Source organism: Heptranchias perlo, chromosome 20 (assembly GCF_035084215.1).
Source record: "Heptranchias perlo isolate sHepPer1 chromosome 20, sHepPer1.hap1, whole genome shotgun sequence".
Taxonomy (NCBI): Eukaryota; Metazoa; Chordata; class Chondrichthyes; order Hexanchiformes; family Hexanchidae; genus Heptranchias; species Heptranchias perlo.
The window spans coordinates 28,997,791-29,020,288 of record NC_090344.1 but is presented as its reverse complement, the minus strand read 5'-3'; the positions used below and the strand labels follow the sequence as shown (position 1 = coordinate 29,020,288).

At 45.8% G+C, this 22,498-nt stretch overlaps 2 protein-coding genes and 2 non-coding genes across 4 annotated transcripts; 1 reads left to right on the top strand and 3 right to left on the bottom strand.

Annotated features, from left to right (window-relative positions):
- Nucleotides 1-919: 919 nt before the first annotated feature.
- On the bottom strand, nt 920-1,012 carry trnay-gua (transfer RNA tyrosine (anticodon GUA)). Its single transcript has 2 exons — nt 976-1,012; nt 920-955 (listed from the first exon to the last, which is right to left on the bottom strand). It is a non-coding gene; the product is annotated as a tRNA-Tyr (tRNA).
- A 3,584-nt stretch (nt 1,013-4,596) lies between these two features.
- Nucleotides 4,597-4,689, bottom strand: trnay-gua (transfer RNA tyrosine (anticodon GUA)). The gene is made up of 2 exons: nt 4,653-4,689; nt 4,597-4,632 (listed from the first exon to the last, which is right to left on the bottom strand). It is a non-coding gene; the product is annotated as a tRNA-Tyr (tRNA).
- Nucleotides 4,690-16,663: 11,974 nt separating this feature from the next.
- Nucleotides 16,664-19,138, top strand: LOC137336005 (gastrula zinc finger protein XlCGF71.1-like). The gene is made up of 2 exons (XM_068001508.1): nt 16,664-16,969; nt 19,058-19,138. The coding sequence occupies exons 1-2, from the start codon at nt 16,664-16,666 to the stop codon at nt 19,136-19,138; spliced, it is 387 nt and encodes a 128-aa protein (XP_067857609.1).
- A 200-nt stretch (nt 19,139-19,338) lies between these two features.
- On the bottom strand, nt 19,339-20,751 carry LOC137336004 (zinc finger protein 79-like; the record flags this gene model as incomplete). Its single annotated transcript, XM_068001507.1, has 1 exon — nt 19,339-20,751. A coding segment is annotated over one exon (897 nt), but the record flags the coding sequence as incomplete, so codon positions are not given.
- Between the last annotated feature and the right edge of the window lie 1,747 nt (nt 20,752-22,498).

The window sequence follows — 22,498 nt, the reverse complement described above, 5'->3', positions numbered from 1 at the left end:
TTTTACAACACCAAGTTATAGTCCAGCAATTTTATTTTAAATTCACAAGCTTTCGGAGGCTTCCTCCTTCGTCAGGTAAATTTACCTGACGAAGGAGGAAGCCTCCGAAAGCTTGTGAATTTAAAATAAAATTGCTGGACTATAACTTGGTGTTGTAAAATTGTTTACAATTGTCAACCCCAGTCCATCACCGGCAACTCCACATCATGTACCCAAACACACAGCGAAGTTTAGGAAATACATGGGCTATGGAATCACTGACAACACTCTTGTTTCTGTATAATTGCACCAAGACAAACGGTGAGTGGAGAATATAATCAATGATCCCACTACTTCTCACATGCGAAGTGACAGCTTTACCAGTTGAGCTAATTCCTCGTTTGCTGTTTTTAAATCGCCCTTCACAGTTCCCGCCTCGCACTCGCCTCCAAGCTGCTCCACGACCAGCAGAGAAATCTTGCCTTGGGTTGCCGCTCCCTGAATATATGAAATACTTTGCTCCAATCAGCGTTATCGAGCATCAGCAAGTGAGGAACAGCAGAACGGGCAGCCACAGTAATCATGAATGATGCTGAGAAGAGCCCGAGCCTGCGGAAGGAAGATGAGGTCACTGGAAAGCAACAGCCGCCCGAGCTTGAGGGAGCAGCGTGAGCCCTGACTGACTGACTGATCGAAGACCTTTTTGCCTGAAATTGAGGGCGATTTGAAGTGTTGCTGCTCAAAGGCACTCCCTGCTGGTGAGCAGAGGCAAATGCTCGAGTGAAACAGCCGTGCTTGGGCAGAAACAGAAAGCTTTCAGGTTTGAGAAAGGAAAAGTGGTGTCCTGTGACTCAGTGGCAACATGTTAATCTGGGAGGTGCCTGTAAAGTTCAAAGAGCGACCTTGAGGTAATTGCTGCTTATTCCAAAAGCACACTCACTCCTTCGAGCCGGAATTGAACCAGCGACCTAAGGATTACTTCAATTGTTTAATTCACTACAGTCCTCCGCTCTACCAGCTGAGCTATCGAAGGGAAGTGATAAAAATTGATGTCTGTGGTGATTATTCACCGTGCGCCTGTTGACATGTTCAGACTCATGGACTCCAGTGCTGATCGAAGACTTCTTTCACCTGAAAGCGAGAGCTGAGTGTTTTGAAGTATTGCTGCTCAAAAGCACTCCCTGCTGGTGAGCAGAGGCAAAACAGCCTTGTTTGGGCAGACACAAAAAGTTTTGCGGCTTGAGAAAGGAAAAGAGGCGTCCTGTGCCTTCATGGCAACATGTTAATCTGTAAGGTGCCTGTAAAGTTAAGAGAGCGACCTTGAACTAACTGCTGCTTATTGCAAAATCACGCATACTCCTTCGAGCAGGAATTGAACAAATGACGTAAGGATGACTTTATCTTATTTTCCACCACAGTCTTGTCGCGCTACCAGCTGAGATATCGAAGGGAAGCGGCAAAAATGTTTCACTTTGGTGATTGTTCACCGTGCACCTTTGACACACCCGGACTCGTGGATTCCAGTGCTCATGACTGAGGCTGACTCGGTACCTGCTCATACCGCAGCGCTGTGGCAGTGTGAGCTGCTCTGTGTTCTCCACAGCCTGGGCCAGTGACACAATGAATAATGTGACTGATTATTGATCTGGAGATTGTGGGTTTCAGTTGACGGAGGGTGTCAAGTGGAAGGCCGGGCCTGGAGAGCATTGGAATAGTCGAGTCTAGAAGCAAACAAAGGCACGGATGAGGGTTTCAGCAGCAGAACTTCATTCTGGCAGTTGGGATTTGTTTCTGCTGATGTTAATAACCGCTATAACTGGGCTGAAATTCAATATTCTGGATCTATGTCAAATAAATCAACTTTGTTTCAAACGGAATGGTTCAATTACTTGCTGAATTCAAGATAAGAGACTAATTGATGTCCTAATTACCGATTATTATGCCTATTCTCCTTTCTCACTGCAGATTATTTCAGCTCGCATACCTTCAATTACTCTCATGGCCAAGTCCCAGTTCCCCGGTCCTTCCTGATTGCCTTATCCAGCCTTCAGATCCATGGAAGGTATCGGTAATGTACCCGGGATCACTAAACACAAAACCCAGTCTGTGAATCACTTTCAGCTACTGGACTTATCGTGTGTCCCACAGCATCTCTCTCACCTTCAATGCGTGAATAGAGCATCAGGCCTGGAAATCTCGTCTTCAATTTAAATACACTCATCAAATGTATTTAACAAAATACAAACAAGTAAACACATCACGGACCAATAATCCAGCACTAAATTCAAAGGAGTAAGTCTGTTATCAAACTCCTTGAGTGGACAGAATAAAGAAAAATCCCAACTCTAAGATTCCCTCGAATCCTTTGCAAATACCTTACAAATCTTGACAATAATCAACAAGTCTAATTTAATGTTGACCTTTATCTTGAGTGGGGTTGGAATACAGAAGTGATGCTTCAGTTGCAAAGAACCTTGGTCAGACCCCATCTGGAGAACTGGGCACTGAACCGAGAGAGAGATCAATCGGCCTTGGGAAAGATACAGTGTAGATTCACCAGAATGATGCCGGGGTTAAAAGGATTAAATTATGAGGATAGGTGGCATGAACTTGGTTTTTATTCCCATGAGTTTGGAACATTGAGATGTGATCTCACCGAGGTGTTTAAAATAATAAAGGTATACAATAAGGTAGATACAGAGAAATGATTTCTTCTGGATGGGGAATCCAGAACAAGTCAGTAATATATATCAAGAAAAGCAGTGGTCCCAGAATCGACCCCTGGGGAACACCACTGTATACCTCCCTTCATTCCGAAAATCAGTCATTCACCACTACACTCTGCTTCATGTTATTCAGCCAATTCTGTATCAATGCTGCTACTGCCCCTTTTATTCCATGGGCTTCAATCTTGATGACAAGCCTATTATGCGGCACTGTATCAAACGCCTTTTGAAAGTCCATACACACCACATCAACCGAATGGTCCTCATCGACCCTCTCTGTTACCTTGTCAAAAAACTGTATCAAGTTAGTTAAACACGATTTGCCTTTAACAAATCCGTGCTGGCTTTCCCTAATCCTTGTCCAAGTGACTGCTAATTCTATCCCGGATTATCGTTGCTAGAACTTTCCCCACTACCGAGGTTAAACTGACTGGTCTGTAGATGCTGGGTTTTATCTTTCACCCTTTCTTGAACAAGGGTGTAACATTTGCAATTCTCCAGTCCTCTGGCATCACCCCCATACCAAGGGATGTTTGGAAGATTATGGCCAGTACCTCTGTAATTTCCACCGTTACTTCCCCCAGCAAAGTAGGATGCATCCCATCCGGACCAGGTGACGTTTCTACTTTAAATACAGACAGCCTTTCAAGTACCTCCTCTTTATGAATTTTTCGCCAATCCAATATCTCAACGACATCTTCCCTTACTGACACTTTGGCAGCATTTTCTTCCTTGGGAAAGACAGATGCAAAGTATTTATTTAGTGCCTCCGCCATGCCCACTGCCTCCTATTGCTACTTGCTCACTCTATCCTGGGCCAGTGGTGCAATGGATAACGCATTTGACTAAAAATCACAAGATTATAAGTTCGACTCCAATTAGGCTTGGATTTTTTTTTTGCAAACTGTGCATTATTTTATGGCCTTCAATACCTTGTAAGCTGTCCTACTTGCTGGTGCTGCCGGGCTGCATACCTGGTAAGTGCCTTCTTAGTGCAGCAAGCAGTGCATCAGTGTCATAATTTGAAAGTCCTGATTTCAATCTTCACAGAAGACATCAAGGATTACGAAGCTTTTTTTTCCCTTCTCTCACCTCATCTTTCCATCTTTGCTGCAGAGCAAAATCAAGAACTTTTGCTTGCTGCAGCACATCAAAAGATTTGCTGCCCCTTGACCTCTCTGTACTCAAACACACAGCGAAGTTTAGGAAATACATGGGCTATGGAATCACTGACAACACTCTTGTTTCTGTAGAATTGCACCAAGACAAACGGTGAGTGGAGAATATAATCAATGATCCCACTACTTCTCACATGCTAAGTGACAGCTTTACCAGTTGAGCTAATTCCTCGTTTGCTGTTTGTAAATCGCCCTTCACAGTTCCCGTCTCGCACTCGCCTCCAAGCTGCTCCACGACCAGCAGAGAAATCTTGCCTTGGGTTGCCGCTCCCTGAATATATGAAATACTTTGCTCCAATCAGCGGTATCGAGCATCAGCAAGTGAGGAACAGCAGAACGGGAAGCCACAGTAATCATGAATGATGCTGAGAAGAGCCCGAGCCTGCGGAAGGAAGACGAGGTCACCGGAAAGCAACAGCCGCCCGAGCTTGAGGGAGCAGCGTGAGCCCTGACTGACTGACTGATCGAAGACCTTTTTGCCTGAAATTGAGGGCGATTTGAAGTGTTGCTGCTCAAAGGCACTCCCTGCTGGTGAGCAGAGGCAAATGCTCGAGTGAAACAGCCGTGCTTGGGCAGAAACAGAAAGCTTTCAGGTTTGAGAAAGGAAAAGTGGTGTCCTGTGACTCAGTGGCAACATGTTAATCTGGGAGGTGCCTGTCAAGTTCAAAGAGCGACCTTGAGGTAATTGCTGCTTATTCCAAAAGCACACTCACTCCTTCGAGCCGGAATTGAACCAGCGACCTAAGGATTACTTCAATTGTTTAATTCACTACAGTCCTCCGCTCTACCAGCTGAGCTATCGAAGGGAAGTGATAAAAATTGATGTCTGTGGTGATTATTCACCGTGCGCCTGTTGACATGTTCAGACTCATGGACTCCAGTGCTGATCGAAGACTTCTTTCACCTGAAAGCGAGAACTGAGTGTTTTGAAGTATTGCTGCTCAAAAGCACTCCCTGCTGGTGAGCAGAGGCAAAACAGCCTTGTTTGGGCAGACACAAAAAGTTTTGCGGCTTGAGAAAGGAAAAGAGGCGTCCTGTGCCTTCATGGCAACATGTTAATCTGTAAGGTGCCTGTAAAGTTAAGGGAGCGACCTTGAACTAACTGCTGCTTATTGCAAAATCACGCATACTCCTTCGAGCAGGAATTGAACAAATGACGTAATGATGACTTTGTCTTATTTTCCACGACAGTCTTGTCGCTCGACCAGCTGAGATATCGAAGGGAAGCGGCAAAAATGTTTCACGTTGGTGATTGTTCACCGTGCACCTTTGACACACCCGGACTCGTGGATTCCAGTGCTCATGACTGAGGCTGACTCGGTACCTGCTCATACCACAGCGCTGTGGGAGTGTGAGCTGCTCTGTGTTCTCCACAGCCTGGGCCAGTGACACAATGAATAATGTGACTGATTATTGACCTGGAGATTGTGGGTTTAAGTTTACGGAGGGTGTCAAGTGGAAGGCCGGGCCTGGAGAGCATTGGAATAGTCGAGTCTAGAAGCAAACAAAGGCACGGATGAGGGTTTCAGCAGCAGAACTTCATTCTGGCAGTTGGGATTTGTTTCTGATGATGTTAATAACCGCTATAACTGGGCTGAAATTCAATATTCTGGATCTATGTCAAATAAATCAACTTTGTTTCAAACAGAATGGTTCAAGTACTTGCTGAATTCAAGATAAGAGACTAATTGATGTCCTAATTACCGATTATTATGCCTTTTCTCCTTTCTCACTGCAGATTATTTCAGTTCGCATACCTTCAATTACTCTCATGGCCAAGTCCCAGTTCCCCAGACCTTCCCGAGTGCCTTTTCCAGCCTTGGGATCCAGGGAAGGTATCGGTAATGTACCCGGGATCACTAAACACAAAACCCAGTCTGTGAATCACTTTCAGCAACTGGATTATCGTGTGTCCCACAGCATCTCTCTCACCTTCGATGTGTGAATAGAGCATCAGGCCTGGAAATCTCGTCTTAAATTTAAATTCACTCAGCAAATGTATTTAACAAAATACAAACAAGTAAACACATCACGGCTCAATGATCCAGCACTAAATTCAAAGTAGTTATCAAACTCCTTGAGTGGACAGAATAAAGAAAAATCCCAAATCTAAGATCACCACGAATCCTTTGCAAATACCTTGCAAATCTTGACAATAATCAACAAGTCTAATTTAATGTTGATCTTCATCTTGAGTGGGGTTGGAATACAGAAGTGATGCTTCTGTTGCAAAGAACCTTGGTCAGACCCCACCTGGAGAACTGGGCACCGAAACTAAGGAGAGATAAATCGGCCGTGGAAAAGATATAGTGTAGATTCACCAGAATTATGCCGGGGTTAAAATGATTAATTTAGGAGGATAAGTGGCATAAACTTGGTTTTTATTCCCATGAGTTTAGAACATTGAGATGTGACCTCATCGAGATGTTTAAAATAATAAAGGGATTCAATAAGGTAGATACAAAGAAATGATTTCTTCTGGAGGGGGAATCCAGAACAAGAGGGCATACGAAATAGGAACAGGAGTGGGGATACGGCCCCTCGAGACTGCTCTGCCATTCAGTAAGAACATGGCTGATCTTCTACCTTAACTCCACTTTCCTGCCCAATTCCTTGATTCCCTCCGAGTCCAAAAAATTCTCGATCTCATTCTTGAATATACTCAATGACTGAGCATCCACAGCCCTCTGAGGTAGAGAACTCCAAATATTCACAACCCTCTGAGTGAAGAAATTTTTCCTCATCTCAGTCCTAAATGGCCGATCCCTTATCCTGAGACTATGCCCCCTAGTTCTAGACTCTCCAGCCAGGGGAAACAGCCTCTCAGCATCAACCCTGTCAAGCTCTCTAAGAATTTTAGACGTTTCAATGAGATCACCTCTCATTCTTCTAAACTCCATCGAATATAGGGCCATTCTATCAAACTCTCATCTTACAACAATCCTCTCATCCCAGGAATCAATTGAGTGAACCTTTGTTGCACCCCCTCTAAGGCAAGTATATCCTTCCTCAGGTAAGGAGACCAAAACTGTGCACTGTACTCCAGGTGTGGTCTCATCAAAGCCCAATATAACTGCAGCAAGACTTCCTTACTCTTATTTTCCAACACACTTGCAATAAACTCCAGCATACTATTTGCTTTCCTAATTGTTTGCTGTACCTGTATGTTAACTTTCTGTGATCAGTGTACAAGGACACCCAAATCCCTCTGAACACCGTCATTTCTTAGTCTCTTAACTTTTACAAATATTATGCTTTTCTATTCTTCCTACCAAAGTGAATGATTTCGACATTTCCCCACATTGTACTCCATCTGCCACCTTCATGATAATCTTAAAATTAGAGCTCGGTCATTTATGAGCAAAATAAGGTGGCAATTTTTCACACAAAGGGGAGTGGAAATTACAAACTCACTTCCCCGAAAGGCTGTGGATGCTGGGGCTCGATTGAAATTTTCAATATTGAGATTGATAGATTTGTGTTGTGTGAAGGTTGCAAGGGATATGAAGCAAAGACAAGTAAATGGAGTTGTGGTACAGATTAGTCCTGATCCAATTGAATGGTAGAGTGTGCTTCAGGGGCTAAATGGCTAATTCCAGTTCCTGAACCCAGTCACTGACACCAATCACCTCCAGTCTGATAAATAAAACCCACAGTCACTGACACAAATTTATCCTGTCTGATATAAACCAACCCCACAGTCACTGATACCAATCTCCTCCTGTCTGATATAAATCAACCCCACAGTAACAGACACCAATGTTATCCTGTCTGATATAAACCAACCCCACAGTCACTGATACCAATCTCCTCCTGTCTGATATAAACCAACCCCACAGTCACTGATACCAATCTCCTCCTGTCTGATATAAACCAACCCCACAGCCACTGATACCAATCTCGTCCAGTCTGATATAAAGCAACCTCACAGTCACAGGCACCAAGCTCAAACCGTCTGATATAAATCAACCCCTCAGTCACTGATACCAATCTCCTCCTGTCTGATATAAACCAACCCCACAGCCACTGATACCAATCTCCTCCAGTCTGATATAAACCAACCTCACAGTCACAGGCACCAAGCTCAAACCGTCTGATATAAATCAACCCCTCAGTCACTGATACCAATCTCCTCCTGTCTGATATAAACCAATCCCACAGTAACTGACACAAAACTTATCCTGTCTGATATAAATCAACCCCACAGTTACTGACACCAATCTCCTTCTGTCTGATATCAACCGACCCCATACGCAATGACAACAATCTCACTGAATGGTGGAACAGGCTTGAGGGGCTGAATGGCCTACTCCTGTTCCTAATGTTCCGATGCCACACTGAAGTTGCTAACATTCCTCTTCACAGTTCTTAATGCTCCCTATCTTGGTGTTGTCAGGAAATGTTGATCTTCTGCCCTTGTACCCAAGCCCAGGTCATTTCTCTGTACTGAGAAGAGCAATGGTCCCAACACTGCCCCTGGGGGACACCACTGTTTACATCCCCACAGTCTGAAAAACATCCATTAACCACCACTCTGCCCTTTCTCCAACTTCCCATCCACACTGACCCACTCCCTTTAATACCGTGAGCTTGAATCTGATCAACAAGCCTCCTGTCCGGCATCTTCTCAAACACTTTTTAACAATCCATCTTCACAACCTCCATTGCATTTTATCCCCACACTGTGTTATTCCCTCCAATAATCCCTGCTGTCTGTCCTGAATTAATCCATTTCATTCCCAATGTTGAAATCTTTGCTCCACCCACTCGGTTCCATCGGTTTTTCTCCACAACACAAAGGGCCAGTTTTCCCCAAGAGTTTCACACCAATCAGCTTTCAAAATGAGGCAGACTTTCAGCCAATGAGGGAGATCCGGGCTCAGCCCCGCCCACTCGGTGCCGCAAGTCCCGCCCCTCACACACTCCCATTGGTTGGAGGACCAACCGCCCGCTCGGTCCTCCAGTCCCTCTCCGCTCTTCCTATTGGTCCGGAGCTCCCGTCAATCACCCGGGCAGTGTGAGCTGAGCATGCGCGGCGGGCGGGGAGTGAGGCCGAGATCGTGTCCGCAACAGGTGAGAGATGGGCGGGGGGAGCGGGTTAATAAACCCCGGGGGAGGGGGAGGGGGAGGGGGCGGGGGCTTCACAAACCCCGAGTGCGGCCCCGGGCCCGAATATCAAACAGTGAACATTCTCCTCTCTCTCTCTACACTCCGGGGGCTCCGGTTTAGATCAGACCCGAAACTCAACACACGGCCCGCGGCCTCCGAGCATGCGCAGAGTCAGCGTCAAACCTCGTGACTCATCGAATCAGGGAGCGTCTGTAAATGAAGGAGAAATGGTGAACGGTCAGGGAGCGTCTGTAAATGAAGGAGAAGTGGTCCTCGGTCAGGGAGCGTCTGTAAATGAAGTTGAAATGCTGATCAGTCAGGGAACATCTGTAAATGAAGGAGAAGTGGTCCTCGGTCAGGAAGCGTGTAAATGAAGGAGAAATGGTGATTGGTCAGGGAGCGTCTGTAGATGAAGGAGAAATGGTGATTGGTCAGGGATCGTCTGTAGATGAAGGAGAAATGGTGATCGGTCAGGGATCGTCTGTAAATGAAAGTGAAATGGAGATCGGTTAGGGCGCATCTGTAAATGAAGGAGAATTGGTCATCGGTCAGGCATCGTCTGTAAATGATGGAGAAATGTGCATCGGTCAGGGAGCATCTGCAAATGAAAGAGAAATGGTGAAGGTCAGGGAGTCTGTAAATGAAGGGGAACTGGTGATCGGCCAGGGAGCATCTGTAAATGAAGGAGAAATGGTGATCGGTCAGGGAGCATCTGTAAATGAAGGAGAAATGGTGATCGGTCAGGGAGCATCTGTAAATGAAGGAGAAATGGTGATCGGTAAGGAATCGTCTCTAAATGAAGGAGAAATATTCAATGTCAGGGAGAGTCTGTAAATGAGGAAGAACATGTGACGGTTCATAAGAAATAGGAGCAGGAGTAGGCCGTACACCCCCTTGAGCCTGCTCTGTATTCAATAAGATCAAGGCTGATCTTCGACCTCAACTCCACTTTACTGCCCGATCCCCATAACCCTTGATTCCCTTAGAGTCCATAAATCTATCGATCTCAACCTTGCATTAACTCAACGACTGAGCATTCACAGCCCTCTGAGATAGAGAATTCCAAAGATTCACAACCGTCTGAGTGAAGAAATTCCTCCTCTTCTCAGTCCTAAATGGCCGACCCCTTATCCCGAGACTATGCCCTTAGTTCTACACTGTCCAGCCAGGGGAAACATCCTCTCAGTATCTACCCTCTCAAGCCCTCTCCGAAACTTATAAGTTTCAATGAAATCACCTCTCATTCTTCCAAACTCCAGAGAGAATGAATTAGCTCATTTTACTCAATCTCTCCTCAGAGGACAACCCTCTAATCCCAGGAATCAATCCAGTGAACCTTTGCTGCACCGGCTCGAAGGCAAGTATATCCTTCCTTCGATAAGGAGAGCAAAGCTGTACACAGTACTCCAGGTGTGGTCTCACCAAAGCCGTGTACAATTGCAACAAGACTTCCTTATTCTTCTACTCCAACCCCCTTGCAATAAATTCCAACATTCCAGTTGCCTTGCGAATTGCTTGCTGTACCTGCATGTTATCTTTCGGTGTTTCTTGTACGAGGACACCCAAATCTCTCTGAACACCAACATTTAATAGTTTCTCACTGTTTTAAAAAATATTCTGTTTTTCGATTCTTCCTACCAAAGTGAATAACCTCACATTTCCCCACATAATACTCTATCTGCCACCTTCTTGCCCACTCACTTAACCTGTCTATATCCCTTTGCAGACTCTTTGTGCCCTCCTCACAGCTTACTTTCCCATCGAGCTTTATATCATCAGCAAACTTGGATACTTTAAACTCGGTCCCATCATCGAAGTCAATGATATATATTGTAAATAGCTGAGGCCCAAGCACTGATCCTTGCGGCACCCCACTAGTTACACGTCTCGGTCATCAATATATATCAAAAAGAGTTATGGTCCTAATACCAATCCCTACGGAACATCACTGCATACTTCCTTCCAGTCTGTAAAAAAATGGTTCACCACTGCTCTCTGCATTCTGTCTCTCCGCCAATTTTGTATCCATGCTGCCATGGGCTTCAATTTTACCAACAGGTCCATTCGGTGGTACTTTACCAATCGCCTTTTAAATGTCCATGTGCACAACATCAAGTGCACTACCCTCATCAACCCTTTCCATTATTTCATTGAAGAACTCAATCAAATTAGTCAGACATGATTTTACTTTTAACAAATCTATATTAGCTCTCATTTATTAACTCACGTTTTTCCAAGTGAGAATTAATTTTGTCCCGGATTCTGGTCTCCAGAAGTTTCCCACCACCGACATTAGGCTGACTGGTCTGTAATTGCCGGGTTTATCCCTCTCCCACATTTTTGAACAGGGGTGTGACACTTGCAATCCTCCAGTCCTCAGACACCACTCCCATACCAAGGAGGATTGGAAGATTGTGGTCAGAGCCTCCGCTATCGACACCCTTACTTCCCTCAGTAATCTAGGAGGCATCCATCTGGACGGAAAGACTTTTTTACTTTGAGCACAACCAATCTTTTAAGTACCTCCTCTTTATCTATTTTTATCGTCTCCAGTATCACGACGACCTCCTCCTTAACTGCGACAATGGCAGAATCCTCTTCTCTGGTGAAGACGGATGTAAAGTATTCATTTAGTGCCTCAGCCATGCCCTCTGCCTCCACAAAAAGATATATTTTTTTTCCCTAATCGACCCCACCCTTCCTTTCACTACCCTTTTAATGTTTGTATGTTTATAAAAGACTTTTGGATTCCCTTTTATGTTAACCGCCAATCTATTCTCATACTCTCTCTTTGCACCTCTTATTCCCTTTTTTAGATCTCCTCTGTACTTTCTTTATTCAGCCTGGTTCACTACGATATTATGAACCTTACATTCGTCATAAGCCTCCTTTTTCTGTTTCATTTTAATCTCCATCTCTTTCGTCATCCAGGGAGCTCTAGCTTTGAATGCCCTTCCTTTCTCCCCCGTGGGGATCTGTCTGCTCTGTACCTGAACCAACTCCTCCTTCAAGGCCTCCCATTGTTCAATTACTGTTTTGTTGCCAATTTTTGATTCCAATCCACCTGGACAAGATCCCTTTTTAACTCACTGGAATTCGCCCTCCTCCAGTTAAGTATTTTCATATTTGTTTGTTCCTTGTCCTTTTCCGTAACTATTCTAAACCTAATGAGATTATGATCACTGCTGCCCCACTGAAACATGCTCCACCTGCCCCACTTCATTCTCCACACCGAGCCCACTGCTGCACTCACATTCACTCTCTCACATTCACTCTCTCACATTCACTCTCTCACATTCACTCTCTCACATTCCCTCTCTCACATTCCCTCTCTCACATTCCCTCTCTCACATTCCCTCTCTCACATTCCCTCTCTCACATTCCCTCTCTCACATTCACCCTCTCACATTCACCCTCTCACATTCACCCTCTCAAATTCACTCTCTCATATTCACCCTCTCACATTCACTCTCTCACATTCCCTCTCTCACATTCCCTCTCTCACATTCACTCTCTCACATTCACCCTCTCACATTCACTCTCTCACATTCACCCTCTCACATTCACCCTCTCACATTCACTCTCTCACATTCACTCTCTCACATTCACTCTCTCACATTCACTCTCTCACATTCACTCTCTCACATTCACTCTCTCACATTCACTCTCTCACATTCACTCTCTCACATTCCCTCTCTCACATTCCCTCTCTCACATTCCCTCTCTCACATTCACCCTCTCACATTCACCCTCTCACATTCCCTCTCTCACATTCCCTCTCTCACATTCCCTCTCTCACATTCCCTCTCTCACATTCACCCTCTCACATTCGCCCTCTCACATTCGCCCTCTCACATTCGCCCTCTCACATTCGCCCTCTCACATTCACCCTCTCACATTCACTCTCTCACATTCACCCTCTCACATTCACCCTCTCACATTCACCCTCTCACATTCACCCTCTCACATTCACCCTCTCACATTCACCCTCTCACATTCGCCCTCTCACATTCGCTCTCTCACATTCACTCTCTCACATTCACCCTCTCACATTCACCCTCTCACATTCACTCTCTCACATTCACTCTCTCACATTCACTCTCTCACATTCACCCTCTCACATTCACTCTCTCACATTCACTCTCTCACATTCGCTCTCTCACATTCGCTCTCTCACATTCGCTCTCTCACATTCACCCTCTCAAATTCACTCTCTCACATTCACTCTCTCACATTCACCCTCTCACATTCGCTCTCTCACATTCACTCTCACATTCACCCTCTCAAATTCACTCTCTCACATTCACTCTCTCACATTCACTCTCTCACATTCACCCTCTTACATTCACCCTCTCACATTCACTCTCTCACATTTGCCCTCTCACATTCACTCTCACATTCACCCTCTCACATTCACTCTCTCACATTCGCCCTCTCACATTCACTCTCACATTCACCCTCTCACATTCACCCTCTCACATTCACCCTCTCACATTCACTCTCTCACATTCACTCTCTCACATTCGCTCTCTCACATTCGCCCTCTCACATTCACTCTCACATTCACCCTCTCACATTCACTCTCTCACACTCACCCTCTCACATTCGCCCTCTCACATTCACTCTCACATTCACTCTCTCACACACACCCTTTCACATTCACTCTCTCACATTCGCTCTCTCACATTCACCCTCTCACATTCACTCTCTCACATTCACTCTCTCACATTCGCCCTCTCACATTCACCCTCTCACATTCACCCTCTCACATTCACCCTCTCACATTCACCCTCTCACATTCACTCTCTCACATTCGCCCTCTCACATTCACTCTCACACATTCACCCTCTCAAATTCACTCTCTCACACTCACCCTCTCACATTCACTCTCTCACATTCGCCCTCTCACATTCACTCTCTCACATTCACTCTCTCACATTCGCCCTCTCACATTCACTCTCTCACATTCGCCCTCTCACATTCACTCTCTCACATTCGCCCTCTCATATTCACTCTCACATTCACTCTCTCACATTCACCCTCCCACATTCACCCTCTCACATTCACCCTCTCACATTCACCCTCTCACATTCACCCTCTCACATTCACTCTCTCACATTCGCCCTCTCACATTCACTCTCACATTCACTCTCTCACATTCACCCTCTCACATTCACTCTCTCACACTCACCCTCTCACATTCACCCTCTCACATTCACCCTCTCACATTCACTCTCTCACATTCACCCTCTCACATTCACCCTCTCACATTCACCCTCTCACATTCACTCTCTCACACTCACCCTCTCACATTCACTCTTTCACATTCGCCCTCTCACATTCACTCTCTCACACTCACCCTCTCACACTCACTCTCTCACATTCGCCCTCTCACATTCACTCTCTCACATTCGCCCTCTCACATTCGCTCTCTCACATTCACTCTCACATTCACCCTCTCAAATTCACTCTCTCACATTCACCCTCTCACATTCACCCTCTCACATTCACTCTCACATTCACCCTCTCACATTCACCCTCTCACATTCACTCTCTCACATTCAATCTCTCACATTCACTCTCTCACATTCAATCTCTCACATTCACCCTCTCACATTCACTCTCTCACATTCACTCTCTCACATTCACTCTCTCACATTAGCCCTCTCACATTCACTCTCACATTCACTCTCACATTCACTCTCACATTCACCCTCTCACATTCACTCTCACATTCACCCTCTCACATTCGCTCTCTCACATTCGCCCTCTCATATTCACTCTCACATTCACTCTCTCACATTCACCCTCCCACATTCACCCTCTCACATTCACCCTCTCACATTCACCCTCCCACATTCACCCTCTCACATTCACCCTCTCACATTCACCCTCTCACATTCACCCTCTCACATTCACCCTCTCACATTCACCCTCTCACATTCATTCTCTCACATTCACTCTCTCACATTCACCCTCTCACATTCACCCTCTCACTTTCACTCTCTCACATTCATTCTCTCACATTCACTCTCTCACATTCACCCTTTCACATTCACTCTCTCACATTCCCTCTCTCACATTCACTCTCTCACATTCACCCTCTCACATTCACTCACTCACATTCCCTCTCTCACATTCATTCTCTCAAATTCACTCTCTCACATTCACTCTCTCACATTCATTCTCTCACATTCACTCTCTCACATTCACCCTTTCACATTCACTCACTCACATTCACTCTCTCACATTCACTCTCTCACATTCACCCTCTCACATTCACTCACTCACATTCCCTCTCTCACATTCATTCTCTCACATTCACTCTCTCACATTCACCCTCTCACATTCACTAACTCACATTCCCTCTCTCACATTCATTCTCTCACATTCACTCTCTCACATTCACCCTCTCACATTCACCCTCTCACATTCACCCTCTCACATTCACTCTCTCACATTCACTCTCTCACATTCACCCTCTCACATTCCCTCTCTCACATTCCCTCTCTCACATTCACTCTCTCACATTCACTCTCCCACATTCACCCTCTCACATTCACCCTCTCACATTCACCCTCTCACATTCACCCTCTCACATTCACTCTCTCACATTCACGCTCTCACATTCACTCTCTCACATTCACCCTCTCACATTCATTCTCTCACATTCGCTCTCTCACATTCACTCTCTCACATTCATTCTCTCACATTCGCTCTCTCACATTCACTCTCTTCCATTCATTCTCACATTCACCCTCTCACATTCGCCCTCTCACATTCACTCTCTCACATTCACCCTTTCACTCATGGTTTCGGGTCACTGAAAGATGTTGCGATTGGTTTGGATTTCAGCACAGGGAGGAGGGAGAGTGTGTGGGACGGGGATTTACAGCTTTGGGGGATAAAGAGAGGAAAGAATGTTCCATAGCAACGAGAAGAGCCTGTTTTGAATTTCTATCCTGTATTTACAGTGATAACTTTTGTAAACTCATTTTACAGGGTATGAGAAGGGGAGGATTTGCAGACAGGAAACTCAAACCAAAGATCATGTCAAGATCTGACAGAGTCATTCGATTCTTCAGGACCTGAATATCATCGGCCTTTGAATGTGGAAGGAGAAATGTTCGTCTGTTCTGTCTCTGGGAGAAGATTTCAGACATCAGTGTGAGTGGAAAATCACCGAGACACACACACCCGAGTGAGAGTGTTCCAGTGCAGTGACTGTGGAAAGAGCTTTAACCAGTTACACAGCATGAAAAAACACCACACCATTCACAGCGGGGAGAAACCGTACACGTTTTCTGTGTGTGGACGAGGCTTCAACTGATCGTCCAACCTGGAGAGACACAAGGACACCCGGACCACGGAGTTACCGTGGAAATGTGGGGACTGTGGAAAGGGATTCAATCCCCGTCAGAGGTGGAAGCTCATTGATGCACTCATACCGGGGAGAGGCCTTTCACCTGCTTCGTGTGTGGGAAGGGATTCGCTCAGTCATACGACCTCCTGATACACCAGCGCACTCACACCAGGGTGAGGCCGTTCTCCTGCTCTGTGTGTGAGAAGAGATTCACTCGGTCATCCCATCTTCTGATACACCAGCGAGTTCACTCTGATGAGAGATCTTTTAAATGTTCTGACTGTGGAAAGAGCTTTAAAAGCACATACATGCTGCTGAGCCACCAACGTACTCATCCTGGGGAGAGGCCGTTCACCTGCTCTGTGTGCGAGAAGGGATTCACTATTTCATCTGAACTGCTGACGCACCAGCGAGTTCACTCTGGGGAGACAGCTTTTAAATGTTCTGATTATGAGAAGAGCTTTAAAAGCACAAACGAACTGCTGGAACATCAACACACTCACACTGGGCAGAGGCCGTTCATCTGCTCCGTGTGTAAGAAGAGATTCATTTGGTCATCACACCTTCTGTCACAGGAGCGAGGTCACTCTGGGCAGAGGCCGTTCACCTGCTCCGTTTGTGGGAAGGGATTCACTCAGTCATCCCATCTGCTGGCACACCAGCAAATTCACACTGATAAGAGACCTTTTAATGTTCCGACAGTGGGAAGAGGTTTAAAAGCAAACGGAATCTGCTGACACACCAACGCACTCACTGGGTAGAAGCCGTTCTCCTGCGCCATGTATAAGAAGAGATTTACTTGGTCATCCCACCTTCTGTCACACCAGCGAGTTCACACTGGGGAGAAACCTTTAAATGTTTTGACTGTGAGAGGGCTTTAAAAGCACAAATGATCTGCTGAAACACCAACGCACTCACACTGGGGAGAGACTGTTCACCTGGTCCGAGTGAAGGAAGGGATTCACTAATTCATCCCACCTTCTGAGATGGGTTGCACCCAAGCAGAACCGGGACCAATATCCTCGCGGGGGCATTTGCTCGTTCTGTTGGGGAGGGTTTAAACTGGTATCGCCGAGGGATGGGAACCAAAGGGCAGGTACAGATAGGACAAATGCAGACCAGGAAACGGGAAGTAGAAATGCAGTTAGTTACATAGTGAGCGACTCAGAAAGCCAAAAGAAGCAAAGGTTAAATAGTGTTCAGCACAGGAATTTGACGGGGTTAAAGTGCATATACTTCAATGCAAGGAGTATTACAGACAAAGCGGATGGGGTGATATAAATAGTGTACAAAATTATGTGGGGCGGAGATAGAGTAGACAGGAAGTACCTGTTTCCCCTAGCGGAGAGTTCAAGAACTAGAGGACATAGATTTAAACTGATTGGCAGGAGGATTCGAGGGGACATGAGGAAAATCTTTTTTACCCAGAGGGTGCTGGGTGTATGGAATTCACTGCCCGAATTGGTGGTAGATGCAAGGACCCTCAACTCATTTAAGACGTACCTGGACCTGCACCTAAAGTGCTGTCAGCTGCAGGAATATGGACCGGGTGCAGGAATGCGGGATTAGAATGGGCACCTGGTTGTTCTTCAAGCCGACACGGACACGTTGGGCCGAATGGCCCCCTTCTGTGCTATATCTTTTCTATGGTTCTCTGGTTACCTTATATCCATTAATACCAGGTTTTGGCTGTTGTCAGAAATAGTCTCTTCGTAGTCATCAATTGTAGGATTTAAACCACTATTTTCAGGATTATAATCTAATCCAATCTAAGAACTGGTTCCTGATAACAACAAGACCACCACGGTACTGGTATTATGGTTGAAGGCAAAACAGATTTATTCAGCACATCACAATTAGTACAAAAAAGGTGATACTTAAAAAAAAATGAAAAAGTCACAGTCTGTTCCTTGAAACCTCGGAAGTATCCCTCCAAGTGACTGCGGCGTGGTCTCTCTCTCTCTCTCTCTCTCACTGTGATCTGTTGACTGAAGAGTTCTCTTCTTCCTTGCCAGAATCTTGTGCGCCTTACTCAGCTTTTGAGGTCTCTCCTTATCCCCTTTTTCAGTCTATGTGGAAGTTCACTATCACATCCACATCTCTCAGCCTCACCATTATTCATGTCTCTCAACCTTCAGAAGTTACATTCCAAGCATAACTCCTGGTACCATCCGTGCCTTGTTGTTACAGACTGAACAGAACCTTATCTTAGAGTTTACATTGTCAGCCTTCACAGAACCGTTTGTATAAACAGACTTCTATTCACTAGCTTGAGGAGGCTCGAGATAGAGAGGCCTAAGCCTGTGTGACACCTTGATTTAATTAACCTTCAGTCCCAGTTATCTACGTCTTTTAGACATTATGCTATTCCAGCACATCCTCCCTTAGTGCCTCTGATTTACCCACAGTCTGTTAATTCCCACTTTAATGTTGTCAGCATTCTATTAGTTTTAACTGCAAACTTGACTATAATAACCATCATGCATCCTTCTAGACCCACCAGCACTTTCTTATTGAATACACGTTACATGGTTCATACTATATTAATACACAGTACAGTTTACATTTATTGATTCATAGATTCATAGTACATTTCATAGTACTTCTACTATTGATTATAATTATACTAAATTATATCTGTTAATGGGTTAATCCTTACACATTGTTCTTGCTCTTCCTGACTCATAAACACCATTGCACAGGACCCTTCTGTTCTGTTCCGAGGAGCCCTGAACCATAAAAGGGAGCGGCTGGGACACATTTCTTACACGCCTCAAGATTAACCCGCACGGCGACTTTGATGTCAGGAAAGAGAGACAAGAAAGACCAAAGTGCCGTTTGCCCCTCTCAGTGTGGCCCTGAAGGACTGTGTCCAGGCTGAAGTTCTGTTCCCACCGGACGATCCTCCCCCCAGATTGTCCTTTCTGAGCTCCAGTCAGGTGATGCTAAACACTCAGGTGGGAAAGACCAAAATCTACAACAAGGTGTTTGAAACTAAGCTGATTTATTTAACATGTATGCAGAATATTAAACTCCAGCCCAGTTATAGGGGTTATTAACATCAGCAGAAACAAACCCCAACTGTCAGAATGAACATGGTTCAGTCCTGGATGTGATTAACAGCAGAATCCAACCCCTGCAGTCATATGTGAACTCGCTGGTGTCTCAGCACGTGTGATGACTGAGTGAATCCCTTCCCAAACACGGAGCAGGTGAACAGTCTCTCCCCAATGGGTGCGAGTTGATGTGTCAGCAGTTCATTTCTGCTTTTAAAGCTCTTCTCATAGTCAGTGAATTAAAAGGTCACTCAATAGTGTGAACAAGTTGATGTCTCAGAAGGTGGGATGAATTAGTGAATCCCTTCCCACACACAGAGCAGGTGAACAGTCTCTCCCCAGTGTCAGTGTGTTGGTGTTTCAGCAGATCATTTGTGCTTTTAAAGCCCTTCTCACAGTCAGAACATTTAAAGGGCTCTCCCCAGTGTGAGTGTGTTGGTGTTTCAGCAGATCATTTGTGCTTTTAAAGCCCTTGTCACAGTCAGAACATTTAAAGGGCTCTCCCCGGTGTGAGTACGTTGGTGTGTCAGCAGATTCCTGTTGCTTTTAAACCTCATCTCACAGTCAGAACATTTAAAAGGTCTCTCATCAGTGTGAACTCGCTGGTGTCTCAGCAGGGTGTATGAACGATTAAATCTCTTCTTACACACAGAACAAGAGAACGGCCTCTCCCCAGTGTGAACTCGTTGGTGTCTCAGTAGGTGGAATGACCGAGTAAATCTCTTCTTACACACAGAGCAGGAGAATGGCCTCTCCCCAGTGTGAGTGCGTTTGTGCGTCAGCAGATTAATTTTGCTTTTAAACCTCTTCTCACAGACGGAACATTTAAATGGTCCCTCATCTGAGTGAAGTTGCTGGTGTATCAGCAGGTTGGATGACCGAGTGAATCTCTTCCCACACACAGAGCAGGAGAACGGCCTCTCCCCAGTGTGAACTCGCTGGTGTCTCAGCAGGGTGGAGGACTGAGTGAATCTCTTTCCACACACAGAGCAGGAGAACGGCCTCTCCCCAGTGTGAACTCGCTGGTGTATCAGCAGGGTGGAGGACTGAGTGAATCTCTTCCCACACACAGAGCAGGAGAATGGCCTCTCCTCAGTGTGAACTCGCTGGTGTGCCATCAGTTGGGATGATTGAGTAAATCTTTTCTTATACAAGGAACAGGAGAACGGCCTCTCCCCAGTGTGAGCGCTTTGATGTCTCAGCAGATTAATTTTGCTTTTAAAGCTCCTCTCACAGTCAGAACATTTAAAAGGTCTCTCATCAGTGTGAACTCGCTGGTGTCTCAGCAGGTTGGATGACTGAGTGAATCTCTTCTTACACACGGAGCAGGTGAATGGTCTCTCCCTAGTGTGACTGTGTCGATGAGTTTCCAGCTCTGACGGGTAATTGAATCCCTTCCCACAGTCCCCACATTTCCACGGTTTCTCCATGGTCCGGGTGTCCTTGTGTCTCTCCAGGTTGGACGATCAGACGAAGCCTCGTCCACACACAGAACACGTGTACGGTTTCTCCCCGCTGTGAATGGTGTGGTGATTTTTCAGGCTGTGTAACTGGTTAAAGCTCTTTCCACAGTCAGTGCACTGGAACACTCTCACTCGGGTGTGTGTGTCTCGGTGCTTTTCCACTCACACTGATGTTTGAAATCTTCTCCCACAGACAGAACAGACAAACATTTCTCCTTCCACATTCAAAGGCCGATGATTATCAGGTCCTGATGAATCGAATGACTGTCAGATTTGACGTGATCTTTGGTTTGAGTTTCCCTCTGCAAATCCTCCCGTTCTCATACCCTGTAAAAGGAGGTTATAAAAGTTATCACTGTAAATACAGGATAGAAATTCAGAACATACAATTCGAGTTTCTATGGAACATTCTTTCCTCTCTTTTTCCTCAAAGCTGTAAATCCCCGTCCAATACACTCTCCCTCCTCCCTGTGCTGAAATCCAAACCCATCGCAACATCATTCAGTGTCCCTAAACCATGAGCAAAAGGGTGAGAGAGCGTGAGAGAGTGAATGTGAGAGAGTGAATGTGGGAGAGTGAGAGAGTGAGTGTGAGAGAGTGAGTGTGAGAGAGTGAGTGTGAGAGAGTGAATGTGAGAGAGTGAATGTGAGTGCAGCAGTGGGCTCGTTGTGGAGAATGAAGTGGGGCAGGTGGAGCATGTTTCAGTGGGGCAGCAGTGATCATAATCTCATTAGGTTTAGAATAGTTATGGAAAAGGACAAGGGACAAACAAATGTGAAAATACTTAACTGGAGGAGGGTTAATTGCAGTGAGTTAAAAAGGGATCTTGTCCAGGTGGATTGGAATCAAAAATTGGCAACAAAACAGTAATTGAACAATGGGAGACCTTCAAGGAGGAGTTGCTTTGGGTACAGCATGGACAGATTCCCACGAGGAGGAATCGAACGGCCTCGAAAGCTAGAGCTCCCTGGATGACGAAAGACATAGAGATCACAATTTCCCCTTCATTTACAGACTCTCCCTGACCGATCACCAGTACTCCTTCATTTACAGACTCTCCCTGACCGATCACCATTTCTCCTTCATTTACAGACTCTCCCTGACCGATCACCATTTCCCCTTCATTTACAGACGCTCCCTGACCGATCACCATTTCTCCTTCATTTACAGACGCTCCCTGACCAATCACCATTTCTCCTTCATTTACAGACGCTCCCTGAGAATTCCCAGTTTACACCGCGCATGCGCGGGGCCGCGCCCTTTTGTTGAGAGTTGGTCCGGAGCGAAACGGGAGAAACCGGAAACCGGCGGGTAGTGAGGGGGGATAATGTTCACTGTTTTATATTCGGGTCTGGGGCCGCACTCGGGGTTTGTGAAGCCTGAGCCTGGGCCTGAGCCCGGACCCGGGCCCCGGGGTTTATTGATCCTCTTGCTCCGATCCTCTCACCTGCACCGAACGCGCTCCTCCCGCAGCCTCGACTGACCGCGCATGCTCAGGACTCACTGCCTGATAAAGGGTCACTACTGCGCCTGCGCACTGTGCTCCACTGATTCAGATAGGGCACAATCTGTACCGCGCTGCATGCTGGGTGATGCAGCCGCCATTGATTATCTTAATTTCTGG

What these genes read in the sequence shown, in the direction of transcription:
- LOC137336005 (XM_068001508.1), top strand. Translation starts at nt 16,664, where the DNA reads ATGCTGCTGAGCCACCAACGTACTCATCCTGGGGAGAGGCCGTTCACC. An exon ending in AGAGGCCGTTCACCTGCTCC is followed by an intron (nt 16,970 to 19,057) that starts GTTTGTGGGAAG and finishes ACCATTGCACAG; the next exon opens with GACCCTTCTGTTCTGTTCCG.